Here is a 26,861-nt window from a genome sequence, read left to right as displayed (position 1 = left end):
CCTCATCACTCCACATCGCTATGTTATATTAAAGCCTGTATGTAAGACACGTTAGCCACGCGTCGACAGTGGTGATAATTAATAGAAACCTAGCCCTCCGCAGGGCTAACGTTACGTGAGCTAGTAACAGTAACGTTAATCTTATTTATTAGCGCTTAGCGCTCTTTATTGGCGCTTAGCGCTCTACTGGTTTAAGATGGCGGCTGTTTACTAACGCTGCCCAGACGCGGCCGAGTCTGTCATTTCGCATCTAGTTCAACATACATGTGATCTCTATGAGACTCATCAGACGCTACCTGCTACCAACGTAGCATCGTGCGGGCTAGTATTTAGCAACGTCGGCGTCGTTTGTAGCGGCTGTCGGCTGCAGTAAGTTTTTTTGGTGTTTTTTTTTTTTTGGTGTTTTTTCCTCTACGCACGTGACATCAGCGCATTGTCCCGCATTAAAAGTAGTCCGAGCAAAACGTGATGCTTAGAGCTGTCAAAATAAACGATTACTCGAGGTGAATAAAATTACTCGGATCAGTTTTTAAACTCGTGTTACTCGAGTATTCGTTTCAGCTCCAGTTTTGACAGGCAGAAATGTCATGGAAAAAACACTGATCGCGCGCCTCTTTGACTCGGGGTACCACGCCGGTCACTTTTCGGGGTTTAATTTTCAGCGCTGACGAGTTCGGTTGGGAAGGGGGTGTCACCCCAATGAGGGGAAGCCGGGCCAATGTTTCTTATTTTTATTCTGTATATCCTGGTACCCACCCTTTCTTTTTCCCCTCTTTTGTTGCTCTGCAATCGCGCGAAAGTGTTAGCATTGACTTCCGTCTTTATAATGAATGGGGAAAGGGGGAAGTGATGTATGCACTTGTAAAGTCAGCACATTTGTAGTTTTTTTTTGTGTGCAGCAGGTTTCCTGACACCCTCCTCAAAGTTAATTTGTGCCGGTGAAAGTGATACAGACCCCAAGAAGATATAAAAGAGGTGTCATTCGACTAGTTGTCGGTCGACAAATGTTATGAAAATATTTTATAAAGGATGAAAAGTCATCTAGTGTTGCTTTAATAATTCCGATTTACACAGAAATTTGGGTTACATCGCCAGCCTAGGAATGGAACTCATTCTTAACCCCGGGACTCCCCATATTACTTATTTTTACGTTACATGAACCTGAAGCAGTTTGGTTTCACGGGCTTTGACTTTTCACGACATAAGGTCTGTGTGAACATAAAACTACTATGGGCATAGCGCGAGTAAAGCGTTGCCATGCGTCGGTTCAACTTTGGTGTTAACGCAGCTTTAGGCCTAACCGGTGGTGAGAATCACAAGCTCTTCGTCAGGACTCCAGCTCATGCCAGTCAGGCCGCTGTCCACGCTGCCGACACACTCCAACTGTTCAGATCAGAAAGATGAATGATCTATTTTAACCAGGAAGCCCACAGTAGAAAATGTGTGTCGAACAACATACTTGACTTGTGTTGAAGTCAAAGACGATGACATCCCCGCCAGCCGTGGCCAAACACGCCGAATCAGCCTCCGCCAGGTGCTGCAGCCCGACCACGCAACCACTCCCGTCGGTTGGGAGGTAGCCATCTGCGGTCAGTGAGGCTTCACTTACCACCTACGAACAACAAAGATATTTCACTCCGTCCTATTTAGTCCTCCATACGTATCGCCCAGTCCTAGCGTTATGTGTTTGTACAACTCTATAAGAGAAGTTTCCACATTTTGTGCAGGGACTTTCACAAGTTAAAAACAGGAACACCCCAGTTTACCTGTCCAGTGTGAGGGTCAAACTCTGAGATGGAGTACTCCGAAGCAACCAGTAACGTTCCGGAGTCGACGCGCAGCGATAAACACTGTGGCGAGCCCGGGCTCTGGAGCTCTGAATTATGAAGGCTCTTCAGCAGCTTCAAGTTCCTCATGTTGACTTTTCGAACTCAGCACCTAAAGTAAAGAGTCAAATTCCCATTTTAATTCCTTCAATTTAACATTAACTGTAGCTCTTTTCATCCTTGGTCATTAAGTTCATCACTTGTAGAGATCCAATCCATTTGAGGTAAGAGGGAGGCAGCTAGTCTTGGGTTCGGATAACTGCTTAAATTGTGCATCAATAATCGTAAAACCAGAGAAATGAGCATCATGCTAATACTGTAACTAAGATCATGTAATTAACAAAATAGATTTGATAACAGTACAGGAATCTTTTTCTTAAAAAAAAAAAAAAAAAACGATAGCTGACAAATTGTTTCAATATTGTTTTGATATTGAAATACCTTCTTCATAGCCAGAGGGAAGTCATGAACTGGATGGCTAAAACGAACACATTTTAAATAACCTACTTAATTTTCATCAAGCAGCAACTGTCCGAAAATGGAACTCTGCTAGGAGCAAATTGCTAAAAACGAGCTTTTTTCTTCAAAACGACACAAAAAAAAGCAAACAATTCACTTCTAAAATCCAATATAATCATTAAAAACTCACCCAAAGGAGTAATTTGTTGTGTTTTGTTGCGCTTGAGGCGCAACACCAACAACTACACGTGGCGACGTCACACTTGTAACCTTTCACCCCTTTCAACAACATATCGCTCAGTCTCATATCGCCCTCTTCCGGTCTCGGAAGAAAACGCAAGGGAAAACCTAGGAAAATTTCCATTTATATTTTTACTGCGAGCATATTTAAATATGATTAATCAATTAAAAATTTATGTGTAAACTACGTGATAGATGTGAAAAAATAAAATTAGAACTAGCTGCTTTTAGTGACCGAGATCACGTTTGATCAACGAATCTCGCGAGATTGACACAGGTGTGATGACTTGATAGTATTATGACTACTGTTTAGGTGTACGGCGATTTCGGACTGACAGCAAGACAAAATACGCGTTGCATCAAAAACAAGGTAATAAAATTTTAGACAGTTTTTCATCCTTTGACGTAGACACTGTTTTTTGTTATTTTTATAGTTCGTCCTTTGACATAAACACTGTTTTTGGTTATTTAATATAGTTCTTTTGACACATGGAACCAAAGAAAAGCCGAACAAAAACATCAACTAAACGAAAAAAATTTCATGTTCAAAGAAATTTCGATTTTATTTTCGTAAAATTAAAACTTATTTGTAACATTGTCTAATAATTCAAACTGTATTCCCATAAAATTTGAACTTTTTCAGGAGAAAGCATGTTTTAAATAGTTCACGTTGTTTTAAAACCATAATTTTTACATTATCATAACATTTTTGCTTCTTTCTTGAAGCATTAAGACTTAATGTATGAACTTTTTTTTTTTTATGTAATATGACTGTGTTCTTCTCAAATGTTGATTTTCCTTTCCTACCTCATATTCGTATTCATAACTCTATTAGGACTTCACCCCCAACCCCAAAAGGAGACATTTATCCTCAATATATCCACTTTATTTTTTTACAAGTACAGTACACATATTTTTAAACATGATTACTTCTAACCACAAGAATTCAGGAAAATAATTATCCAGACACTTTGAAAGGAAATTCAAACACTTCCCAAAATATACAGCAAACGGAAGTTAAACGAAATATAATATGTTGTCAGGCTTGTTTATATTTTTGTCTTGAAGGCGTGCCTTTAACTAAACTAACTAAAGCATTGGCAGGCTGGCAGATCTAGGAATGTCGTCTCACGGCATTCCGAGCTCGCCACAACCATGAATTTCCTCTGTGTTTGTCCATAGATTAGATTATATCAGTTAAGTTTGACCCAGTATTCATACCCTGACAGCGAAGAAAGTAAGTATTTGAACACAATGCTATTTTGCAAGTTCTCCTTCTTAGAAATCATGGAGAAATTTTCATCATAGGTGCATGTCCACTGTGAGAGAGATAATCTAAACAGCAAAAAATCCAGGAATCACAATGTATGATTTTTAATGATTTATTTGTGTGGAAAAAAATGCAAATATGTATTTGAACACCTCAGAAAATGAATGTTAATATTTGGTACAGTAGCCTTTGTTTGCAATTACAGAGGTCAAACGTTTCCTCTAGTTTTTCATGAGGTTTGCAGGAGGGATCTTGGATCACCCATCAGGTTTCTGGGCTGTCGCTGAGTTCCCGCCAAAGGTTTTCTAATGGGTTTAGGTCTGGAGACCAGCTAGGCCATGCTAGAACCTTGTTATGCTTCTTACGAAGCCACTCCTTGGTTTTCCTGGCTGTGTGCTTCGGTTCATTGTAGAGCTGGGCGATATACCGAAAATTTATCATTACCGAAATTCTTCACAATAACCGACGTAATTTTGACCATATCAGTATATTCGATCATTTGAATAAAACAAGAAGATATAGTCTTTTTATTCCGCTTTGACTCTGTTGTTCGGGTATGTTCATTCCCCTTTAAGAAAGCAGTCAGTGTGCTTACGTATAAAGTCACATGGTTATCAGGAATTCAAACAAACAGAAGTCCGGTAGGCTAACGCTAGCGGCTATCACTACAAGCAAACGGGATGGAGTCGGGCTGAAGGGAGCTTTGCCAAACTTTCACCCGACATTAAGTCGACTCTTGGGGGCCTCCAAACGTGCTTTCACCCGCTTTCCTCCCTGGTTCTCACGATTTCAGGAGAGGGTGGTTTCACTGCTTTCAACTGGAAGCCAGGCTATAGGCTAACGCTAGCTAAAAATGAACGTGATGGAGTCAGATAGCGGCTCTAATCTTGTCAAAACGGCTGAACTTAATGAGTGGATTGGACACGGACTGCATCTAGCAATTAGTGTTGCGCATTATTTTGTATCTGTGTGTGTGTGTGTAATTTCTTTGATATCCTTTTTATGATGGTAAAGCATTCATCATAAATAATAATCCAACAGTGAAGCCTATAATATGACCATTTAATGGCCACAGCTATTCTTTTGTATGTGCTTGCTTTATTCTGTGCAAAATCTTAAATGTTTCATTGGCAAGAGAGCAATATAGCTTTAATGTGTGTACCGTTATGTGTCTGTGTGGGGGGTGCATATGTACGTGCATGTATTCAAAAATGCTCTGGGAAAAAAAAAAACTTTGACGTAAACACTTGTGTTGAGTAATTATGTCACAGCAGCCGTTAACAATAAGTTGTCTGTTTGAAGTGCACTGTTCAAACTGCAAGTCTTTTTTTGTTATAATGACATGTTTGCACAGTCGTCGTATTCATTTTTATAATGTTGTAAATAGTTCAAGTCATACAAGCTGTTATAAATGTTCATACTTGAATTCTTATTGTTTAGAATATTTTTTTTATGTACAGTGCCTTGCAAAAGTATTCGGCCCCCTTGAATCTTGCAACCTTTCGCCACATTTCAGGCTTCAAACATAAAGATATGAAATTTAATTTTTTTGTCAAGAATCAACAAAAAGTGGGACACAATCGTGAAGTGGAACAACATTTATTGGACAATTTCAACTTTTTTAACAAATAAAAAACTGAAAAGTGGGGCGTGCAATATTATTCGGCCCCTTTACTTTCAGTGCAGCAAACTCACTCCAGAAGTTCAGTGAGGATCTCTGAATGATCCAATGTTGTCCTAAATGACCGATGATGATAAATAGAATCCACCTGTGTGTAATCAAGTCTCAAGTCTATAAATGCACCTGCTCTGTGATAGTCTCAGGGTTCTGTTTAAAGTGCAGAGAGCATTATGAAAACCAAGGAACACACCGGGCAGGTCCGAGATACTGTTGTGGAGATGTTTAAAGCCGGATTTGGATACAAAAAGATTTCCCAAGCTTTAAACATCTCAGGGAGCACTGTGCAAGCCATCATATTGAAATGGAAGGAGCATCAGACCACTGCAAATCTACCAAGACCCGGCCGTCCTTCCAAACTTTCTTCTCAAACAAGGAGAAAACTGATCAGAGATGCAGCCAAGAGGCCCATGATCACTCTGGATGAACTGCAGAGATCTACAGCTGAGGTAGGAGAGTCTGTCCATAGGACAACAATCAGTCGTACACTGCGCAAATCTGGCCTTTATGGAAGAGTGGCAAGAAGAAAGCCATTTCTCAAAGATATCCATAAAAAGTCTCATTTAAAGTTTGCCACAAGCCACCTGGGAGACACACCAAACATGTGGAAGAAGGTGCTCTGGTCAGATGAAACCAAAATTGAACTTTTTGGCCACAATGCAAAACGATATGTTTGGCATAAAAGCAACACAGCTCATCACACTGAACACACCATCCCCACTGTCAAACATGGTGGTGGCAGCATCATGATTTGGGCCTGCATTTCTTCAGCAGGGACAGGGAAGATGGTTAAAATTGACGGGAAGATGGATGCAGCCAAATACAGGAACATTCTGGAAGAAAACCTGTTGGTATCTGCACAAGACCTGAGACTGGGACGGAGATTTATCTTCCAACAGGACAATGATCCAAAACATAAAGCCAAATCTACAATGGAATGGTTCAAAAATAAACGTATCCAGGTGTTAGAATGGCCAAGTCAAAGTCCAGACCTGAATCCAATGGAGAATCTGTGGAAAGAGCTGAAGACTGCTGTTCACAAACACTCTCCATCCAACCTCACTGAGCTCGAGCTGTTTTGCAAGGAAGAATGGGCAAGAATGTCAGTCTCTCGATGTGCAAAACTGATAGAAACATACCCCAAGCGACTTGCAGCTGTAATTGGAGCAAAAGGTGGCGCTACAAAGTATTAACGCAAGGGGGCTGAATAATATTGCACGCCCCACTTTTCAGTTTTTTATTTGTTAAAAAAGTTTAAATTATCCAATAAATGTTGTTCCACTTCACGATTGTGTCCCACTTGTTGTTGATTCTTGACAAAAAAATTAAATTTCATATCTTTATGTTTGAAGCCTGAAATGTGGCGAAAGGTTGCAAGATTCAAGGGGGCCGAATACTTTTGCAAGGCACTGTATAATATTTTTTGCTGGTAAGATGTTTACGTTGAAAGTTTGCACTTAAATTACTTACCTATTGTGTTCAAAACACCAGGCAATACAGTAATTAAATTACTGCACTTTATTGTTGTCTGTGACTGGAGTTCTATTGTATTATCAATCCCAGCCAACAAAATGACGGTCATATATTTAGCCTTATTTTTTTTCTCATATAAAAATAAAACATAACATTGGTATGAAATTTTGCTAATAAAAAATGTGGTCTTTTTTATATTTTTAAAACACTGTACGAACACACACAACGAATGTTTACTATCGTATCGTTTTCACTCTGTATCGAACCGTATCGTTCTTAAACTGTATCGAATCGTATCGAATCGCTCGGCCTTAAAACTGTATCGTTTTTAATCGAATTGTAATCTGTGTATCTAGATACATATCGAATTGGCTTCATGCCAGAGATTCCCAATCCTAGTTTTTTGCTCGTCACGTCATTGTCGTGAAAAAATTGTTAATTGAAGAAATGTATCCGTTAGGAGTGGGAACCTCAGGGGACCTCAAGATACGATACGATTCACGATACAAGGCTCACGATAACGATTATATCACGATACAGCGATTATCGATATATTGGTCAGAAATTGGATACATGACATTCTACGATACAACTGTTGAAAAAAAAAAAAGAAAAAAATTAAAAATAGAAAAAATACTGTTTAAGTCATTTATTAAACAGTGACACCTTTTCTGTGAAACATTGCTGTAAAATATAAATCTACTGCAAATTGTGTCCCTGCACATATATAGGAAACAAACCACGACCACTGATATCACTTTGAGAGATCATGATGAATGGCACCCTTAATTTCTTTAAAGTTTTAAATCTTAAAAAAAAAAAAATAAATAAATAAATAAAAAGTGCCGTAGGTGTCAGCAGTTGAGCTTGGAGTGGGGCAATGATAAAATTGCTGGGTCTTTTCTTTGTATATGACCTTTGTTGCTTGGTTTGAGCACTTCCGCCATCTGCGTCAGCATTTAAGATGTCAGACTTGCTCAGTCACAGTCTTCCTCACCTTAAAAACAACAAAATAAAACAAAAAAATATTAGCTACTTCATAGCGTTTGAGTTGAAATCCTGATTTTTTTTGTGTTGGAAGTATTGAATTAAAAAAAATATGAATTGAATGTATAGAAATTAAAATTTCAATAATTACCTATTTTTAATATGTAGGCTACATTAATTATCATGCACATCACTTTATATATCTTGGAACCTATTCAAACCATTTTTATAGCTTATTGTATCAAAATGACAGTAATAACAGTTTGTGTAGTAAACTAGATGGAAAGTGGTTCTCAACTAATATCAAATAAATCGGTAAATTCATGTGGGCTTGTTCGATATTCATTTTCATCCAGTTTAGGGTCCTGGTTTATTTTATATCATTCAACATCAAATGTCATCAAAATAATACATGTTAATTAAAAAGTCAATTACATTGCAAAACTTTCTTACCTCAAGTGATGAAAACGAAGCTCACAAACTCCGGTGTCCACTACGTCACCAGCTCCCAGTGAAACTTATTTTTCTTAGACAATTCTTGCATACAGCAAAGTCCTTGTTCACCTTACTTCCTTTCTTGTTGGTGTGAAATCTAAAATGTGTCCCCATGTGTGATTTCTAGCAATATTTTTCTCATTTTTTCCTCCACCATTCTCACAGAGCTTTTTTATATTTTTCAACCCACTTGGAGCTTCCTCTCTTCTTCTCTAGACAATTTTTGCGCACTTTACCCTCACCGCCACTCCCGAGCGCCCCTAGTGGACCGCCAAGGAATTGCTCAACAAACATTGAGTAGTTTACAGCATCCATACTCCATTGTATGGCCAATATGTTAAATAAAAGTATCGATACTTGGCGGGAGCATATCGATAACCCATCGGGTTGCAAAATATCGCGATATATCGCTGTATCGAGATATTGTCACACTCTTAATATCCGTTATCGTCTTTGTTGACGAGAACAACACTGTCGCGGAGCAATCCCGCCATGGAATCGTTCCGCTTTGGCAGCCGGAATCAAAATTTTGCGTCTTTGCCTTCCGTTTTCACCGTCACCGTGTAAAGGCGAGGCTATTCTGCAAGACAATTGTAACGGCCCCTAATTTGACATCTTAGTTTGGTCATTTCTGTAGGCATTTTTTGTTATTTTTGACAATGTTTTGCTTGTATAATAAATGTAATGTCTCCTGGCAGCACAACATGACCGACCAACTGGGAGAAGATGGACCATCCCACTGTGCTTTTGTTTCCCGCCAGGGGGTTCCTTTACTCGCTCGGACACTGTAAACCCCTACAGCCCAAGCAGTGGGAAGGGGCGGGACCTGTCCTGATTGGTCATCGCCTGGCTTGCACAGAACTGTCAACCAGTGGAGTTTGCTTCAGGGTAAATGTCACTTCCTCTTCCCTGCTGCCGGCTGCTGCAGTCAATCAGCTTATTGTGCATGTGTGTATGAGTGCGCACCCCCGCATTCTGTTTTCCTCTACCCATCCCCCCCGACACATACACTATAGCGAATCAGCACTCACACACTTGTGCCACATGCGGCCCCGCAGTGTGTGTGTTAGTCAGTGGAGAAACTTACCAGCCTGTCTGTGTGTGTTTTCCATGCAGCAGGAACATCCAGGATCATCGCAGAAACATTGAAAAGTCTTCAGCAAAGGTTTGTCTCGTTGTTGTTTTGCATTTTGAGCATGAAAAAGTCGCCTCGCGATTTGCGATACAACAATTATTGATACTCGGGTCAGGAAATCAATTGACGATATTCTGTCATACAACTATAAAAGGGAAAAGCAAGTTATCGAACAATACTTATTTTCCTCAATCTATAAAAAAACTTTTCTCTTCCTCCCAGACTGGGAGAATATATCAGTGCAACTTTAGATTATTGCAATATTCTTGTAAACAATTGAGTGTCTTTCGTAATGCATTACCTGCCATTAACAACAATAGATGTCCAATTCATTTAAATGTGCTATGAAATACTATAGTAAGTGACTTTAAAATGATAGCAGACAATATTTAGCTTAATAATGAAATTAGATCCTAATTTGGCTTTGCTTCGCTGATGCATTTGCCCCGCCCACTAAAAAATATAATATCCAAATCCAAAAATAATGTGACACCCAGATTGAGCTACAGATTTTTGCAGTCTGCTGGCATGCTAGCCATTGGCTTTCTATTCTCTTGTTGCCGTGTAACCGTTATGTCAACATGTACTAGCTAGCGCAGCACTAGAAAGATTTGGAGATAATTGGAGCCCGAGCACCAACTAGCGTGAGAGCCATATTGTAATGCAAAGGATTCTTCTTAATATTTTTTTTACCATGGCAAATAAAAATGGACAATTTGGAGGCCTTAACATGCTCGAAAACTCACCAAAATTTTTACATACAGTGGGGCAAATAAGTATTTAGTCAACCACTAATTGTGCAATTTCTCCTACTTGAAAATATTAGAGGCCTGTAATTGTCAACATGGTTAAACCTCAACCATGAGAGACAGAATGTGGAGAAAAAAAATCCAGAAAATCACATTGTTTGATATTTAAATAATTTATTTGCAAATCATGGTGGAAAATAAGTATTTGGTCAATACCAAAAGTTCATCTCAATACTTTGTTATGTACCCTTTGTTGGCAATAACGGAGGCCAAACAGGCTGTGTGTTTGGGATCACTGTCATGCTTAAAGACCCAGCCCCGTCTCATCTTCAATGCCCTTGCTGATGGAAGGAGATTTTCACTCAAACTCTTTCGATACGTGGCCATTCATTCTTTCCTTTACACAGATCAGTCGTCCTGGTCCCTTTACAGAAAAACAGCCCCAAAGCATGATGTTTCCACCCCCATGCTTCACAGTGGGTGTGGTGCAATTCAGTATTCTTTTTCCTCCAAACAAGAGAACCTATGTTTCGACCAAAAAGTTCTATTTTGGTTTCATCTGACCATAACACATTCTCCCAGTCCTCTTCTGGATCTTCCAAATGCTCTCTAGCGAACCGCATACGGGCCTGGACGTGTACTTTCTTCAGCAGGGGGACACATCTGGCAGTGCAGGATTTGAGTCCCTGGTGGTGCACTGTGTTACTGATCGTAGTAGGGCTGCAGCTATCGAATATTTTAGTAATCGAGTAATCGACTAAAAATTCTATCGATTAATCGAGTAATCGGATAAAACAAAAATATTTTTGGGTGAAGAGCAATTATAAATATACATGAGAATACAAGACATTTCATCTAATCTTGAACCATTTTCAGTCAATCAATGTCTTTATTTTCGATGTATATTGTTGAAAACAGCCAACAATTGCATCTCAGATGTAACTAAAATAAAATTAAAAAAAAGACTAATTCACTGCTTTCACTCAAAAAACCTTTAGCTCTTGTTTAAAAAAAAAAAAAAAAAAAAAACTAAAAATGCCGTTACGCTTGATAACACACATCACTTAAAAGTTAGGATTTTTTCCTCTCGTGTTTCCATTGAATTTCTATTTGTGACAAGCCATTTTTAAGTTCTAGTTAAGTTTTAAGTTAGTCTAAACTGTAAATCCTGATAGGATTTTGAGTTGTTGCAGTGTTCAAAATAAATGTATGATACAGGCTGTATTGGAGCACATTAGGGACCAGTGCTACCTGGTGTTTTATCCAGCAATGACTACTGAGCTAAAATTGATAGTTAGCATTATTGAGTTTTTATTTTACACCCTCATCACTCCACATCGCTATGTTATGTTAAAGCCTGTATGTAAGACACGTTAGCCAAGCATCGACAGTGGTCATAATTAATAGAAACCTAGCCCTCCGCAGGGCTAACGTTACGTTAATCTTATTTATTCGCGCTTAGCGCTCTTTATTAGCGCTTACCGCTCTACTGCTTTAAGATGGCGGCTGTTTACTAACGCTGCCCAGACGCGGCCGAGTCTGTCCTTTCGCATCTAGTTCAACATACATGTGATCTCTATGAGACTCATCAGACACTACCAGCTACCAACTAGCATCGTGCGGGCTAGTATTTAGCAACGTCGGCGTCGTTTGTAGCGGCTGTTGGCTGCAGTAAGTTTCTTTTCTCTTCTTCCTCTACGTACGTGACATCAGCGCGTCCCGCATTAAAAGTAGTCCGAGCAAAACGTGATGCTTAGAGCTGTCAAAATAAACCATTACTTGAGGTGAATAAAACTACTCGGATCAGTTTTTAAACTCGAGTTACTTGAGTTGCTCGAGTATTCGTTTCAGGTCTAGATAGTAGCCTTTGTTACTGTGGTCCCCATCTCTGTAGGTCATTCACTAGGTCCCCCCGTGTGGTTCTGGGATTTTTGCTCCCCGTTCTTGTTATCATTTTGACGCCACGGGGTGAGGAGGGAGTTGAAAGTCCGTGTTGCCCAACGACAGTCCCAAAACATCACTGCGCTAGAGGAGATCTGCATGGAGGAATGGGCCAAAATACCAGCAACAGTGTGTGAAAAGCTTGTGAAGAGTTACAGAAAACGTATGGCCTCTGTTATTGCAGACAAAGGCTACATAACAAAGTAATGAGATGAACTTTTGGTATAGACCAAATACTTTCCACCATGATTTGCAAATAATTTCTTTAAAAATCAAACAATGTGATTTCCTGTTTTTTTTCCACATTCTGTCTCTAATGGTTGAGGTTTAACCATGTTGACAATTACAGGCCTCTCTAATATTTTCAAGTGGGAGAACTTGCACAATTAGCGGTTGACTAAATACTTATTTGCCCCACTGTAAGTACATGCGACTTAGCGTGAATTCCAATAATTTTGCGACGTTGAGAAAAAAAACGTAACAAAACGGCTCAGTGGCACCCCCTTAAAATGTTCAAAAAGGCCTCTCCTATTAGGTTTTTTCAACATAGAGCGATGAAATTCAGGGAGTTGATACCTTGAGCAAAACTGCTCCAAAAAGTCTCTTCCACCCATATTCTAAACCTAACAGGAAATCGGGCATTTTCGATGGAATGTGAAATTTATATTGAGTTACAGATTGCATATCTGAGACATTGGCACCTAGGGAGTTTGTTGGATCCTCCTCATAATTGATAAGACTGTTCATGAGACATATGAGATCTTAGGTTTCCGAAATGGTGAATTTTCATTCACGGACCTGACCTAGGTGTGGTGCCTAAGTCTGCCTTTTTTTTTTTTTTTTTTGGGCAACACGCCAAATTAAGCAAATGACTAATGACTCCCTGATACAAGGTTCAATCTATTTCATATTGGGCATTTATGTGAGGTATCCCAGCCTGAAGTGGACTGCATTGAAATATTACCCATTAGGCCTGGCGCCCCCTGCTGGGAACAGGAAACATCCTTTTTTTACAAGACAGGCTCCTACTCTAAGTGAAAAAAAAAATCAATTGACCTCAAACCTGCATCATGGGAGCCTTAAGACATGTGTTCAGGTGCCAATTGAAAAAAAAGTTTCGTTGAAGCATAAGGGTCCAAACAGGAAAGTGGAAAATGACCGTTGCCATTTTGTCTCGCCACAAAATTTGAACAGTTATAACTTGGCAGACATACAACATATCTGCGCCAAACTTCCCGTGCTTGGTGAAAGTCGTACTCTGCAGCACCAACTAATGGCAACAAAAAGTCACTAATTTTACTTTTACATGTTAAGTTCTTTTCAGTTTGGTCATTGTAGTTACAAGACCCTTTGTAATACTACATTTTAAGGCCCATGTCCATATGTCTCTGTTGCTGTGGAGAAGCTTTGTTAGCCATTGAAATGAAGAGTTTTTTTCAGGGACTTAAGCAGCTTAAAGAGCCACAAAATATGGCACACTTGGTTGAATTGGCCCAATTAGAAGATTCATTTTGGTTTTGAATAAGGGAATGGCCTCACAGCACAGTAGGGCCTCCCATTTTTGTAGGACCCTCTTCAGTAGGATTGTTTTTCACCTAGGTGTGGGAATGTAGTTCTAATCCCATAAAAGAGGCAACTTCCGAGAAAGTTAGGTTCTCATGAGATGATGAGAGGGGACGATCTGCTATCACACTGACATGCGTGACGTCAGAGTTCCGTGACGTCTGAGTTGCGCGACGTCTGAGTTGTAATTGTTTTTCAATCTGAGGTCAACCAGCTGTCCATTTTGATTAAAAATGGCTAAAAGTTGTGTCCCACACCATAGCAAGGGGTGTCCCAACAACTAGCACAAACTAATGGCACACCTTTGGGTCCATTTTGCAGTAAATTGGGTACTGCGAGTGACGTCATCACTCAAATTTAATATATCAATATCTCAAAAACGACCGCAGCACAAATGGAACGTTTTTACACGCACAAACAAATACACATTTCACCAAAGGGCAGAACAGTCATATTCATAAGATAAAGTAAAAGATAAGATGCTGCGAGGTAAAATGTAGGTATTCTTAATACATCTAAAAAAACGACAGAAGATAAAATGGCAGACGAGACTCCGGCGTCATGAATTCGAAAACACGTGTGTCAGGTACGTTGTAACCTGGGACTACCTGTATATAGTTTTCAGGTCAAGATTGACCTTTTTTCAAGTTTGGGCATGTCAAAGTACCATTGATTTTTTTGCATACGAAAACTTGAAAACAGGTCAATTTTGACCCCAAGACAATGCGAGGGTGAAACGTGTTTGGCGTGATAGAAGAGGCTGTTTGGTATGAACTAGAGATTAGCTTTGAGACTGCACAGCAGGACCTCTGGATTTATTTTCACAGCCTTAATGCTAACACATGTAGTGCTGCAACGATTAATCGTTTAACTTGAGTATTCGATTAGAAAAAAACTATTCGCATTAAATTTTTCTGTTTCGAGTATTCGTTTAATCAAAGTGGCGTTGTAATGGTTTGTTTTGAAAGTGTTTGCCTTTAGTTTGATTGATTTGGGTGGATACACTTCCCTGTAGTCTCCCTCATTCACTTGGCTGAATCCATTCGTTCTCTGTTAAGACCAACATAAGCTGAGTTTTTGTTTGAGCTAATGTTTTTGTTCATGCGTTCGTAATTTAGTTTAAAAGTATATTTAGCCAATTTTTGTAGGAATATGTGTCTTAACCATTTGTTTAGAGCATAAATATATATAAATAATTTTTTAAAGTTATTATAATTTATTATTACTATTTTTATAGCATTTACGCTAACTGACTTTTACTATGTAAGTTAGCCAATTGTTCTTTTGTTGTACCTAGATTCTTATTTATTTATTTTCTATACCGTTTGAGGCTCAGCTATTTTTTGTGTTCCTTATCCAATTACTCGATTATTCGAACTAAGTAGTTCATCGATTAATCGACTACTAAAATAATCAATAGCTGCAGCCCTAAACACGTGTTTACATCGCTTAAAGTTGCTAATTATTTTGCAAGTTTTTTAATGTGATGAAAGTGCCAAATCGGGCAAATTACAAAGAATTAAAGACGAACGAATCACAGTGTTGAGCTAATGGATGATTAAGTAATTAAATCATGCGTTAGCTCAACGTCGCGATGAATCATTGAAACTTGAAATGGTTTACATTAGTCACTTCTCAGCGCTCTTATAATTAAATCACACATTGGAGTCATTGTATCGCAGCCAACTTAAGAGTGCTTCCCATTGCGCGTTCAACAATAACGACCAAGCCTCATCACCTGTCGCCCTCAGTTGTGTGTTCCTCAAAGCATTTTTGACAATAATTCAACTGTACTCAACAGACTTGCATGTTTAAAATCAAATGTATTCTTCTGTATTTATAGACTGTGATTTCCACTATGGAGGTGCCAGGATTGCCGCCGCCTGTGCCCTTCCCTCGAACTATCCTTCATCTCCCCCTTTGTACTACGGATGCCGAGGACAAGCTCTCCTTGAATGAGCCGTCGCCTGAAATAGAGAAGGTCCAGGAGGATATAGATTTGGAAGACGATCCATTTCTAGATGAGGAGGAAGAGCAAAATAGGGAAGATGTGATTTCCCCAGTAGTGGAGAAGGAAAAAATGGCAGAGGAGGAGGAGAAGGCCGCGAAGGAGAGAATGGCGCAGAGGCAACAGATGGCGGTCGAAGAGCTGGTGCAGTCTGAGAGGAACTACCTCAAAATGCTGCAGATAAGCACAGTGACCATCAGGAGCAACCTGCAGAAACTACAGGTATAGCATATCAATACATACTGTACATACATACACAATAACAGATATACATACTAGGCCAAATGTTTTGAGAGTCATTCAATTAAATGGTTAAAAAGTAGCGTTGCACCGATACCATTTTTTGGCCCCGATACCTGGCTGTGCAGTATCGGCCGATACCGATACCATACCGATACCACCCCGTATATATATATATATATATATATATATATATATATATATATATATATATATACAGTGGCACCTTGACATACGATCGCTTCGACACACGATCTTTTCGACATCCGACGTAAAATTTGACTTGCCATTTGTTTCTACATCCGACGACATGCTCGAAATACGACGACATGACAGCACCGCAGACAAATGCACGGCGGATTTTCTTGTGTGAGAAATCAACACAAAAGATTTCAAAAAGGGTGGTACAGGTGATGAAACAAAGAAAAAGGTGACGCTTACCTTTTAAATGGAGTTGCAAATTATAGAGATATATGAGCGTGGGGTGCGCATCCGTGAACTGGCTCAAGAATACAACTCCACGGTCCTCTTCTGACCACCGTTCGCCAGTCTTTATAAGTTAAGCTGATAATTATTATTGTGGTAAAATCGCCAAAGAAATCGCCAGCTTGGCCACGTTTTTATCATTTATTTCACAACTTATTCAACACAAAACGCCTACTGTCTGCCGCAATTGATGGGGTTCTCAAGAAAACATTGAAAGGGAAAGTGAAACTCTGTGAAAGGGAAAGTGAAACTGTTTCTGGCACGATAGCCCCGTGGCGCGTTCAGGTACAGCAAAAAACATCCGCCACATTAGAACCTGATTTGTTACATTATTACAGGAATTATTGTATTATTATTATTATATTTTTTCCGATTTTTATTTGTAATGTATTCGTTTTACTATGTGTAATTGCCATTTGTAATAGTACCAGCAGTATTTATTAAGGATTTAGTGTAGGTTTTTGGGCTGTGGAATTATAATGTATTCCTATGGGAAAATCCTGCTCGACATACAACCATTTCGACTTACAAACAAGGTCCTGGAACGAATTAACTTCGTATGTAGAGGTACCACTGTATATATATATATATATATATATATATATATTTTTTTTTTTTCCTCCCCCAAAGAGCTACATAATTGGATGTGAAATCATTGCTATCAAGGCTTTGTCAGTCTGTTGCTTACCTTTGCAAAATAGGAAAAGGATTTGTACAAAGTATAATACTAGCCCAACAGTAAGAAAGTAAAAATAAGTTCATAATAATAAACTCTGAATGAACTGAGTAAACTTTTTTAAACCTCTCAAAGGCCAAACAGTGCAACTTTCATGAAATTATTGTCACATTCTGCTGCTGGTTAGATTGTGTTTTGTTGCTGGGCTGTTAGTGGGGGCATTCCTGACGTCGCACCTGAATCCACTGCGGGCTCATCAACGCAGCATTTAAGCACGGGTGAGCTCAGAGAAGGTTGCCGAGATATTTGCTTTGCTGATCGCCATTTGACATCTCGCACTATAGTCTCGCTACATTTGCTTGTTACGCCCCTGCATTGGTTTTTTTCTGTTAGTGTGCTGCACTCGTTTGTAACTTCTACCCTGTGCAGGTATTTGAGTGTTTTTATTTTGACTTTTTGGCTCGCTGCCTATCGTCTTAGTTAACCTTCGAGTTTGTAGTATTGAGCTCCGTCGACCTGCTATCACGGACTCCTTTTGTTAAATCTACTATCGCGCGATCGCGTGTTATTTATTTGTTTGCAATCATTAAACCCTTGTACGTATCCCCCGCTTGTTGTCCGCTTCGAGGTCAAACCTTGATTCCGCATTTGCGGACGCTAACAATTATAAGTAATAATAATTGACCACAGCATCCCGTCTCTCTATTAGCCTCCTTTTTTCGGGGGGGGGGGAGTCCCTTATTTCTGTTTCTGAAAGGTGGCAACCCTACTTTGGAAACAGTTCCCAAATTACTGCAGCATTTCTTAAGTAAAAGACAAAGTAAAGTTGACGTAGTGAACTGACCAGAGATTGTTGCACCGGTCCAGCGCCCTTCCATAGCAGTCCTGCTCTTGCAGGCTCAAACTCGTTGTGTTCGTTCACGCTTCGTCTTCAAATGTTTTATCATGTTCGAGGTATTGAAACTGGCCTATTTAACTCCACATCTCGAAACTTTCAGGCCGCAAATCTTGCATGCAGCCATTGATTTTAATTGACGGGATTTCTATTTTGAAATACGGCGCCGCCAAGCGGCCTTGTCATTGGTCAGGAGTGACTATTGGCCCGTTCTCATTGGTCTGGAGCAGGCCAATAGCGATAGCTGCTTGGTGTTCACGTGTCATCACACAACACGGAGACAGAGTGTAGTGAGCGCCAGGAGGAAAAAAAAAAAAGGCTGCGGTCAAATGTTATAATAATGGACCGGTAAATGGTATCGGCGCCGTCTTTGTTGGTACTCGCCGATACCGAAACCACCATTTCGGGCCGGATCGGCGCCCCCTGCCGATACGAGTATCGGTATCGGTGCATCTTTAGTAAAAAGTGGTGTTGACCGATAACATCCGCCGATAAAAGTACTTAAAATAATATTGTAAAATATCGGTTTTGCGCTAATATGTATGCTGGGTTCCAAATTAAAGTATAAGCCCGCAACCTTTGTGGATGGGCTGGACACCGTTTAGCACAGCAGCTGTGTTTAGAGCAGGGGTGTCCAAACTTTTTGCAAAGGGGGCCAGATTTGGCGTGGTAAAAATGTGGGGGGCCGACCTTGGCTCAGTTCCTTTTTACGTAGAACAATATATTTAAGCAAAATTTAGCAAGCCACTCAGTGTGTCACATTTGCTTTATTACTTTTTTAATGAATAATTTCAACAATCTCGCAACTAGCCTTTGTTGTGTTCTCTTTTGACTCTATCACGTTAAAAAAATTAATGCAATTAGTACGTTAAAAAATTTTACGCAATTAATGCATGCCTTGCACTGACCCACTCATGCATTATCGCGCTCAATCTGTAATGGCGCCATTTTACCTATATAGAGACTGAAAACAAGTAGAGTGAAGTTTGGCAGCCTTTGGAGGCTTATTTTAATTGGCTAAAGGCTTACAATCCCTCTCCCTACGTTTCAAAATATCATGGGAAGCAATGTGGGGAAGCAAGATCGCATTTGATCTTTTTCTTAACACCTTATTTTATTTCCCAACGCAGAGAAGATATATGAATTGCTCGCACTACGCACAGTCATGGTTCCACTTCCCATCATGCATTGGGGCATGGCTGCAGTATCATTTACTGAAAGCTCAACATATACACTAGATGGCAATATTTAGTCACAATATACAAAGTCACATTTATCCTTTAAGAGTCTTTCTATCCGTGGATCCCTCTCACAGAAAGAATGTTAATAATGTAAATGCCATCGTGAGGATTTATTGTCATAATAAAGGAATACAGTACTTATGTACTGTATGTTGAATGTATATATTCGTCAGTGTTTTATCCAATTTTTTCTTAATGCATTGCCAAAATGCATATGATGGGGAAAAATGATCGGGAATGACTGGGAATTGAATCGGGTGCAAAAAAAAAAGCAATCGGATCGAGAAATATCGAGATCGGCAGATACTCAAACTAAAACGATCGGGATCGGATCGGGGGCAAAAAAAACCTGATCGGAACAAGCCTAGTCAAAATGAATATGTGTAATAAGCGCTCTAATATCTATAACCCATGCTAAATCATGTTTTTTTCTCATGGAATCTGCAGATGCATGTGTTGACTTGCATCCATCAGGTTTTTTTTTCAAAAAGAAACGTCAAAATTCTAAATTAGTCTCAAAATCGTGTATCAATTGTGATACATTTGCCAATAAAGGGTTAAAGTGCTGCTGCCTTTTAGTGGGTAAATGAGGAGTAGCCTTCGTGTGTAAGCTACCTCATATGCTGGTTGCAGTACTGCTGACCAATTTATTTAGTCTGTGTGCGTGCCAGACGTTATTGATTTTATGACAGAGGCTAAGGGCCGGATGAAATTTGACCACGGGCCGCGTTTGGCCCCCGGGCCAAAATTCGCAATGGCCTGGTGGCCTTTTTTTTTTTTTTTTTTCAGGACACCATAACATTCATGTCCAAACTGTTGTTTTCTTCACTGACCAATTATAATCAATATTTTGGACCCAAAAAGACAAAAAAATCTGAACGTTTTTTGTCAAAATTTGTAATGTTGATATTTCATTGACAACCACACATGCTCAATGAAACGTTCTGAAGCGTAATTATATGTATTCAACTTGTATTTAGCAGAAATTAATGAGATTGAATAGTTTTTTATTTGATAATTGAACACAAACAGCAGGTATGGTCCTAGACGTTTTTGTCATTCCTCCATACTATGCTCAAAACATGTTATATATACAGGAGACCAACAGTGCAAAATAGTGAATATATAGACAAGTTTCCTGAGCGAAATATGGGCGGCGCCATCTTGGAAAATGTCTGCTCCGAACTTCCGGTTTAGAAAGAACAACATGAATTGCGATTGAAGTCAGCAGTGTGTTGACAAAGTTAAAACTGCAAAATCAAGCCAGAGGAACCCACGGATCTCCAAAAATGGATTCAGCACGACGTAGATGAGACGTAGATGAGATTTTATGATTGTTCTGCTCACTTCGTTGATCATTCGTGGACAAAATTATAACAACCTGTCAGCCTGTGTTGACGTGAGGTATAGATTGATACGCCGGCCACTTGAGTGACCAAAATGAGGTGAAATTACATATTACATTTGCCGAATGCAGAAAGGCTGGCACGAATTTTGCTGTTACAAGGTACAGTGAATGTACATGTCAGATAAACAAAAATAGTATTTCATTCTTTTTTAATGCAGACATTGATCGCAACATTTGGATAACACGATTCCATATCTTGTTATTTTTAAAACAATTGGTGCATGAGCAAAACAGGTCAATATATCACAATTTATAAAACTATTAGAAAAATATTAACGGAGGTTGAGCATACAAGGAAGGTATTATCAGAGAGCAGAGGTTTAGGGAGCTTCTCCAAACTTTCATCCTTCCCCCATTCATTATAAAGACGGAAGTCGATGCGAATGATTTCGCGCGAATTCTGCAAAGATGGCATAGCAAGAAAAGAGACAAAAAGTTTTGTCCGAGGAGGAAAAAAAGGCAGGCTACCAGGATACTCAAGAATAAACATAGGCCTGGCTTTCACTTGCTGCCGTTATCCCCCCCCCCGTCAACCAAACTCGTCGACTCAAACGAGTTCAGATGGGATGGGTTGGGTGGGGTTAGCCACACATAGCCACACGGTTGCTAACCCTCATATGCTATTGTTTAGACACAACTGGATTCATTACCTTATTACTATTCATCCTTTACACACCCGCTGGAAACAGATATTGGAAACAGAAGTTTAATTCATCTGTATGCGACCGGGATATAATGATTTTATGACACTGTGCGGGTGTGCGTTTGTCCTCATGGGAAATGCAGTCTTCCTTAAGGCAAAACACTACCGGCGTTGCTAAAATCGACTATTGCTTTAAGACCAAAATGGCGGACATCCAGTGTAGTGCTGCAACGATTAATCGATTAACTCGAGTAATTCGATTAGAAAAAAGCTTTGAATCAATTTTGCTGCTTCGTTTAATTTGAGTGGTGTAACGGTTTTGAAAGTGTTTGCATTTAATGTTATTGATTTTGGTGGATACACTCCCCTCTACTGGCAGCATTGAATATGACATAGCTCATCTAGCTTGGCTGGATTCAGCTGCTCCCTGTTAAGACCAACGTAAGGTTGTAAGTTTTTTTTTGAGCTAATATGATTGTTTATGTATTCATGATTTAGTTTCAAGGTATATTTAGCATTTTTTTGTGGGAATATGTGTTTGAACGATTTGTTAAGAGCATTGTAAACAAAAACAAAAACAAAAAAACTTTCAAAAATTCTGAACTTGACCTTTAAGGTTCACTGACTCCTCATACAAAAAAGCCGCCCTTTCAATGCCACTAAGGTGATTATGCAATGTTCAGGAACATACAATAGCTGTTATCCAACGAGACTGACGCCAGAACCAGTGAGACGCTGAACAATCTTCACTGTGCTCTGAAAACAAGACAACAACTTGTGATTTGGAACAATGACGCACAAGTGCATCATTGTGTAAACGAGGCCATTCTTTGCCATTAACAATGTTTATGACATTTCCCTCCATCTCTCTTCAATCCTTTCTTATTATTTTACACGAACAAGCCTATCCATCTTCAGTTTTATTCCCTCTAATCCTCACATTACACGTGCGATAAATCCTGCGTGTTATTTCTGTTTGAGCACTTTCTCATTTTTATTTTCTCCTCACACGCTCAGCCAGCATCTCCATCACGCGTTATCGTTTCCATAAAGCCCGACTCCATTACGCTTCACAGTGCCTCCTTTCATTACCTCCGCCGTGATTAACGATCACGCAGACGGCAGAAATCAGCCGAGCGGCTGACGTGTCGACGGTAAATCAGCGGCTGTGATAACTTCGCCATGCCTTTTTTTAATATCTATATTTTTTTCAATAAATCGTTTTCTAATTGTATTTAACGTTACAGACATAAGATGTTACACTCATCCAGAGTCTTAAGTTTAGGCTTAAGGTAGGGTTATCAAATTTATCCCGATAACGGTGGCAATTAAATTTTTAAAAAATGTGTCACGTTAATTTTAACGCAATTAATGCATGCGCTGCACGACCCTCTCACGCATTGTCACGCTCAATCTGTAATGACGCCGTTTTACCTATATAGAGAGATAAAAGGCAGTGGAAAAAGAGTAGAGTGAATTTTGGCAGCCTTTGGAGCCTTTTTTTAATTGGCTAAAGCCTTACAATCCCTCTCCCTACGATTAGAAATATCATGGGAAGTAATGTGGGGAAGCAAGATGGCAATTGATCTTTTTCTTAACACCTTATGTTATTTCCCAACGCAGAGAAAATATATCAATTGGTAGCACTACACACAGTCATGGTTCCACTTCCCATCATGCATTTGGGCATGGCTACAGTATCATTTACTGAAAGCTCAACAAATACACTAGATGGCAATATTTAGTCACAATATACAAAGTCACAAGTCTTTCTATCCGTGGATCCCTCTCACAGAAAGAATGTTAATAATGTAAATACCATCTTGAGGATTTATTGTCATAATTAAACAAATACGGTACTTGTGTACTATATGTTGAATGTATATATTCGTTCGAGTTTTATTCATTTTTTTCTTAATGCATTGCCAAAATGTTTATGATCGGGAAAAATTATCGGGAATGATTGGAATTGAATCGGGAGCAAAAAAAAAAAAGCAATCGGATCGAGAAATATCGGGATTGGCAGATACTCAAACTAAAACGATCGGGATCGGATCGGGAGCAAAAAAACATGATCGGAACAACCCTAACTATTACTAGTTTTTTCGAATAGTTTCCCAAAAGTCTGTTTTTTACCACTTTGTAGATCGGCGAAGACTTTTTAACTGATATCCCGATGTTGTCCAATTCCAAAAATCCAATACCGATATATTAGTTCGTGGACTTACTAAAATGGCCGACAAGTGATGACACCCGTCCCCATTGCTCTTGTCTAATAGCAATCTACGTTCCCTGTTTCACATATGTGCCTGTGTGTCTTGTGTTGTGTCTCGGTTCCAGCCTCCATTGGCCAACTTGGACAGCATGTTCCTTTACGTGGAGGACTTGATGGACGTGTCCCGTCGGTTCCTCAGTTTGCTTGATCAGAAGCAGCTCCGATCCGGAGAGCCACTCTTCTTAGAGGCATTGTGTAAGTATGAACTCCCCAACACATGTATTCCCTCTTCTTGTAAGTTCACACATTCGTTTAATCGCTGCCACCCCTCCCACTTCAAATGGATTGGATGTCTATGGCAGTCAGTGGCAGCCAATGCCAGGCAATGAGTTCATTTTTCACGTCATTTCCTGTTGATTTTCAGTCACTTCCTTTACTTTTTGGGGCATTTCCGGGACACGTCCTGTTGATTTCGGGTCATCTACAGGTCACTTTCTGTTGATTTTGGGTTCCTGAAAAGGAAGTGATCCAAGAATGTCCCTTTAAATGCTCTAAAACGAACAGGAAGTGACTTGAAAATGCCCACAAAAGACTAGAGGTGGGAACGTATGGGTACCTCACGATACGACACGATTTCCGATACAAGGCTCACGATAACGATGATTTCACGATATGGCCAATGCCATACAACGACTATCGATACATGGGACAGTAAACGATTTTACGATATTCTACAACATAACAAATGAAACAGGAAGAACAAGCTCTTTTCATCCTTTAGCTGAATTTAAATGAGTTTATCACTAGTTGACGTCCGGTCCGTTTGGGAGGGTGGCGGCAAATGCTCACATCCCGCTCTGTTCAAATAGATTGGACATTTATGGGCGTCAATGGCAGTCAGTGAGTTAATTTTGGGGCATTTCAGGTCATTTTCTGTTGATTTTTATTCATTTCCTGTTGATTTTGGGACATTTTTGGGTCACTTCTGCTAGCTTCATACTGCAAGTCTTAAAGTGCATGTGACACGAAAAAGCATGTTTATTTCGTAATACACGTGGTATTTTATGCTCCTGAATGATATGGATCGCCTTGATGTGTGTGGAAGCGATCGCTATATTCATTTAGTTTTTTGAATCCCGCGCCATGAAAATGAGTGACTTCCGGCTTCGGTCTTGCATTGAGGAGGAGGGTGCTGTGACGTGTATGGGAGAAGGACTCCTCTTCACTATACAGCCTACTGTTGTGTATGAGGACTAAGGATTCAGCTGATTTTTCGGATTAATACGTTTATTTTTCGCATCACGTCAGCCAAACGGCTGCAGAAAAATCTTGCTGTATGAGGGAGAGGCGTGTGCGCCTTTTTGGAGTTTTCACCGTGGCTATTGGCCAAAACAAGCCCTACTACTGTGGAACCATTGGACTTACGAGGAAGTGAGTAAACATCTTGTTTTGTATTATGTCAAATACGAATACAGCGATTACAAAGTAAACACTACAAACTTTCTTTAAATAAAGGACTACTTACGTTTGATCATTGATAGGCATGTAAAAAGCTCTCCTTGTGCACATTAGCTGCACGTTAGCTGCACAACAACTGCAGCCGCCCTCCCCAGGGGAACGAGCTGTAAATTGCTCTCCGCTGGGCGGTTTGCCGAGCCACGAAGACAATCGACAACCCAGTCGTCATGTCAAATAATCCGTGCTAGTTATGTGTGACTTTCCACTTCGAAGACTTTGAAACATCACTCGGTTCGGGTTAGCATGTCGGCTAGCTGTCACGCCTCTTGGTTTGTTTACATTCTCCGAAGCCGGGGAAGGGAAATGACATATGTCCGATTTAGGTGTCATAAAATATCGTTCGGGAGGTGCGACAGTAAAGGTGAAGTCGACAGTTTTGACCATTATGGAGTAATTTTGCCATGTCGTCCTGAATAAGTGCATTTTTATGATTTCATATTCCATTTAGCACAAGACTGTTATTTGTCATGACCATGCCATTTATTTAGCAGTTGGGGAAAATATTTGGATAAAAAGAATATCCTGTAAAAATATCGAAGAGACAGAAACAATGACATTTTGCAGATCTCTTCGTCGCGTTTTCCTCGTTGTGAATAGTTCCCCCTCGACGGGCTGACTGGTCCTTCTCAAGCCATTTATTTAGCTATTGGGGAAAAAATACTTGGATAAAACGAATATCCTGTAACAATATTGGAGTAGAGAGACTGAAACAATGACATTTTGCGGCTCTCTTCGTCGCGTTTTCCTCGTTCTGAATAATTCCCCCTCAATGGGCTGAATAGTAAAACCGATGAGCCCAGTCTCCCGCTGACGTCATCCACCTGTTGGGGACGCTAGAGCCCTGTAATGGTAGGTGTGGCTAACCGGCAGATTAAAGGACTAATTTCTCGTCATCTGCGCTTTGCTAAATTCTTGTATATAGTTGAATCGTCTCAAAATATGATTCCAATTCACATAATAATGCTATTTAAGATTTTTTTCTCCTGTCGTATTCTCTTTAATGCACAAATCCGATTTTTTCGTGTTTTTACATCCAGTGTCAACCATTAACTTAACGGTCTGAACGGGACAGATCACATAAAATTGGACCATTTCAAATCCGATCTAGGTCACTTTCGTATGTGGTTGTGCAGTCTGAACTGTCCAGTCCACCAAATCGGAATTCACGCAGCAAAGAGCGAGATAGACAGGGCTCATGTTAGCGGTGGAGCCGTGCATTAGCGTTAACGCCTAGCCTGAATGCGACTTTTGGGGACGAGGCGAGCTTGAAAACATTCATTAAAAAATACAATGAGGGGCAGATAAGCCTTGGAATGCTCGGTTTTCTTTCTGTGCTCCAAATGAGCAATATAGCTATTCTAGTGGGAGATTTTGGCATCAACTTGTTGGTTCCTTCTTTTCTTTTTTGTTTTTTTTTAATAGTGACACCTTTTTAAAACAATTGATCAATTCTTGATAGGAGCATATTGATAACCTGTTAGGATGCAAAGTATCATGATGTATCATCATTTCGATATTTTTGCACATCCCTACAAACGACTGACTGTGAATGCTCTGGCTTCAATTACATTGACGGCGCTAGACCTCTAATCCAGTCAAAATGAATTGGATGTCAAGCGCTGTCAATGGCTGTCCGTGATATCTAATGGAAGATTTTGGTAGCAACCTGTTAGATTTTTTTGTTTTAAACAGTGACACCTTTTCAAAAATATAAA

The 26,861-nt window shown here is 39.7% G+C and overlaps 2 protein-coding genes across 3 annotated transcripts in view; one reads left to right on the top strand and one right to left on the bottom strand.

Annotated features, from left to right (window-relative positions):
* elp1 (elongator acetyltransferase complex subunit 1) overlaps positions 1 to 2,579 on the bottom strand; it is a 48,002-nt gene extending 45,423 nt beyond the window's left edge. For both annotated transcript variants that reach the window (XM_057850746.1, XM_057850747.1), the window contains exons 1-4: positions 2,476 to 2,579; positions 1,767 to 1,938; positions 1,460 to 1,612; positions 1,302 to 1,383 (exon numbers count right to left, since the gene is read on the bottom strand). In XM_057850746.1, coding sequence (XP_057706729.1) covers positions 1,302 to 1,383; positions 1,460 to 1,612; positions 1,767 to 1,916 — 385 coding nt within the window. In that variant the 5' untranslated portion in view covers positions 1,917 to 1,938; positions 2,476 to 2,579. The remainder of the gene's footprint in view (positions 1 to 1,301; positions 1,384 to 1,459; positions 1,613 to 1,766; positions 1,939 to 2,475) is intronic.
* Positions 2,580 to 2,786: 207 nt separating this feature from the next.
* arhgef37 (Rho guanine nucleotide exchange factor (GEF) 37) overlaps positions 2,787 to 26,861 on the top strand; it is a 50,457-nt gene continuing 26,382 nt past the window's right edge. Inside the window, exons 1-5 of the mRNA XM_057850884.1 lie at positions 2,787 to 2,895; positions 9,127 to 9,316; positions 9,545 to 9,593; positions 15,660 to 16,046; positions 23,754 to 23,883. Coding sequence (XP_057706867.1) covers positions 15,675 to 16,046; positions 23,754 to 23,883 — 502 coding nt within the window. The 5' untranslated portion in view covers positions 2,787 to 2,895; positions 9,127 to 9,316; positions 9,545 to 9,593; positions 15,660 to 15,674. The remainder of the gene's footprint in view (positions 2,896 to 9,126; positions 9,317 to 9,544; positions 9,594 to 15,659; positions 16,047 to 23,753; positions 23,884 to 26,861) is intronic.

The sequence above is a fragment of the Corythoichthys intestinalis genome, chromosome 11 (genome assembly GCF_030265065.1).
Source record: "Corythoichthys intestinalis isolate RoL2023-P3 chromosome 11, ASM3026506v1, whole genome shotgun sequence".
Taxonomy (NCBI): Eukaryota; Metazoa; Chordata; class Actinopteri; order Syngnathiformes; family Syngnathidae; genus Corythoichthys; species Corythoichthys intestinalis.
The sequence above is the reverse complement of the archived record's forward strand: the minus strand, read 5'-3'. Positions and strand labels throughout refer to the sequence as shown.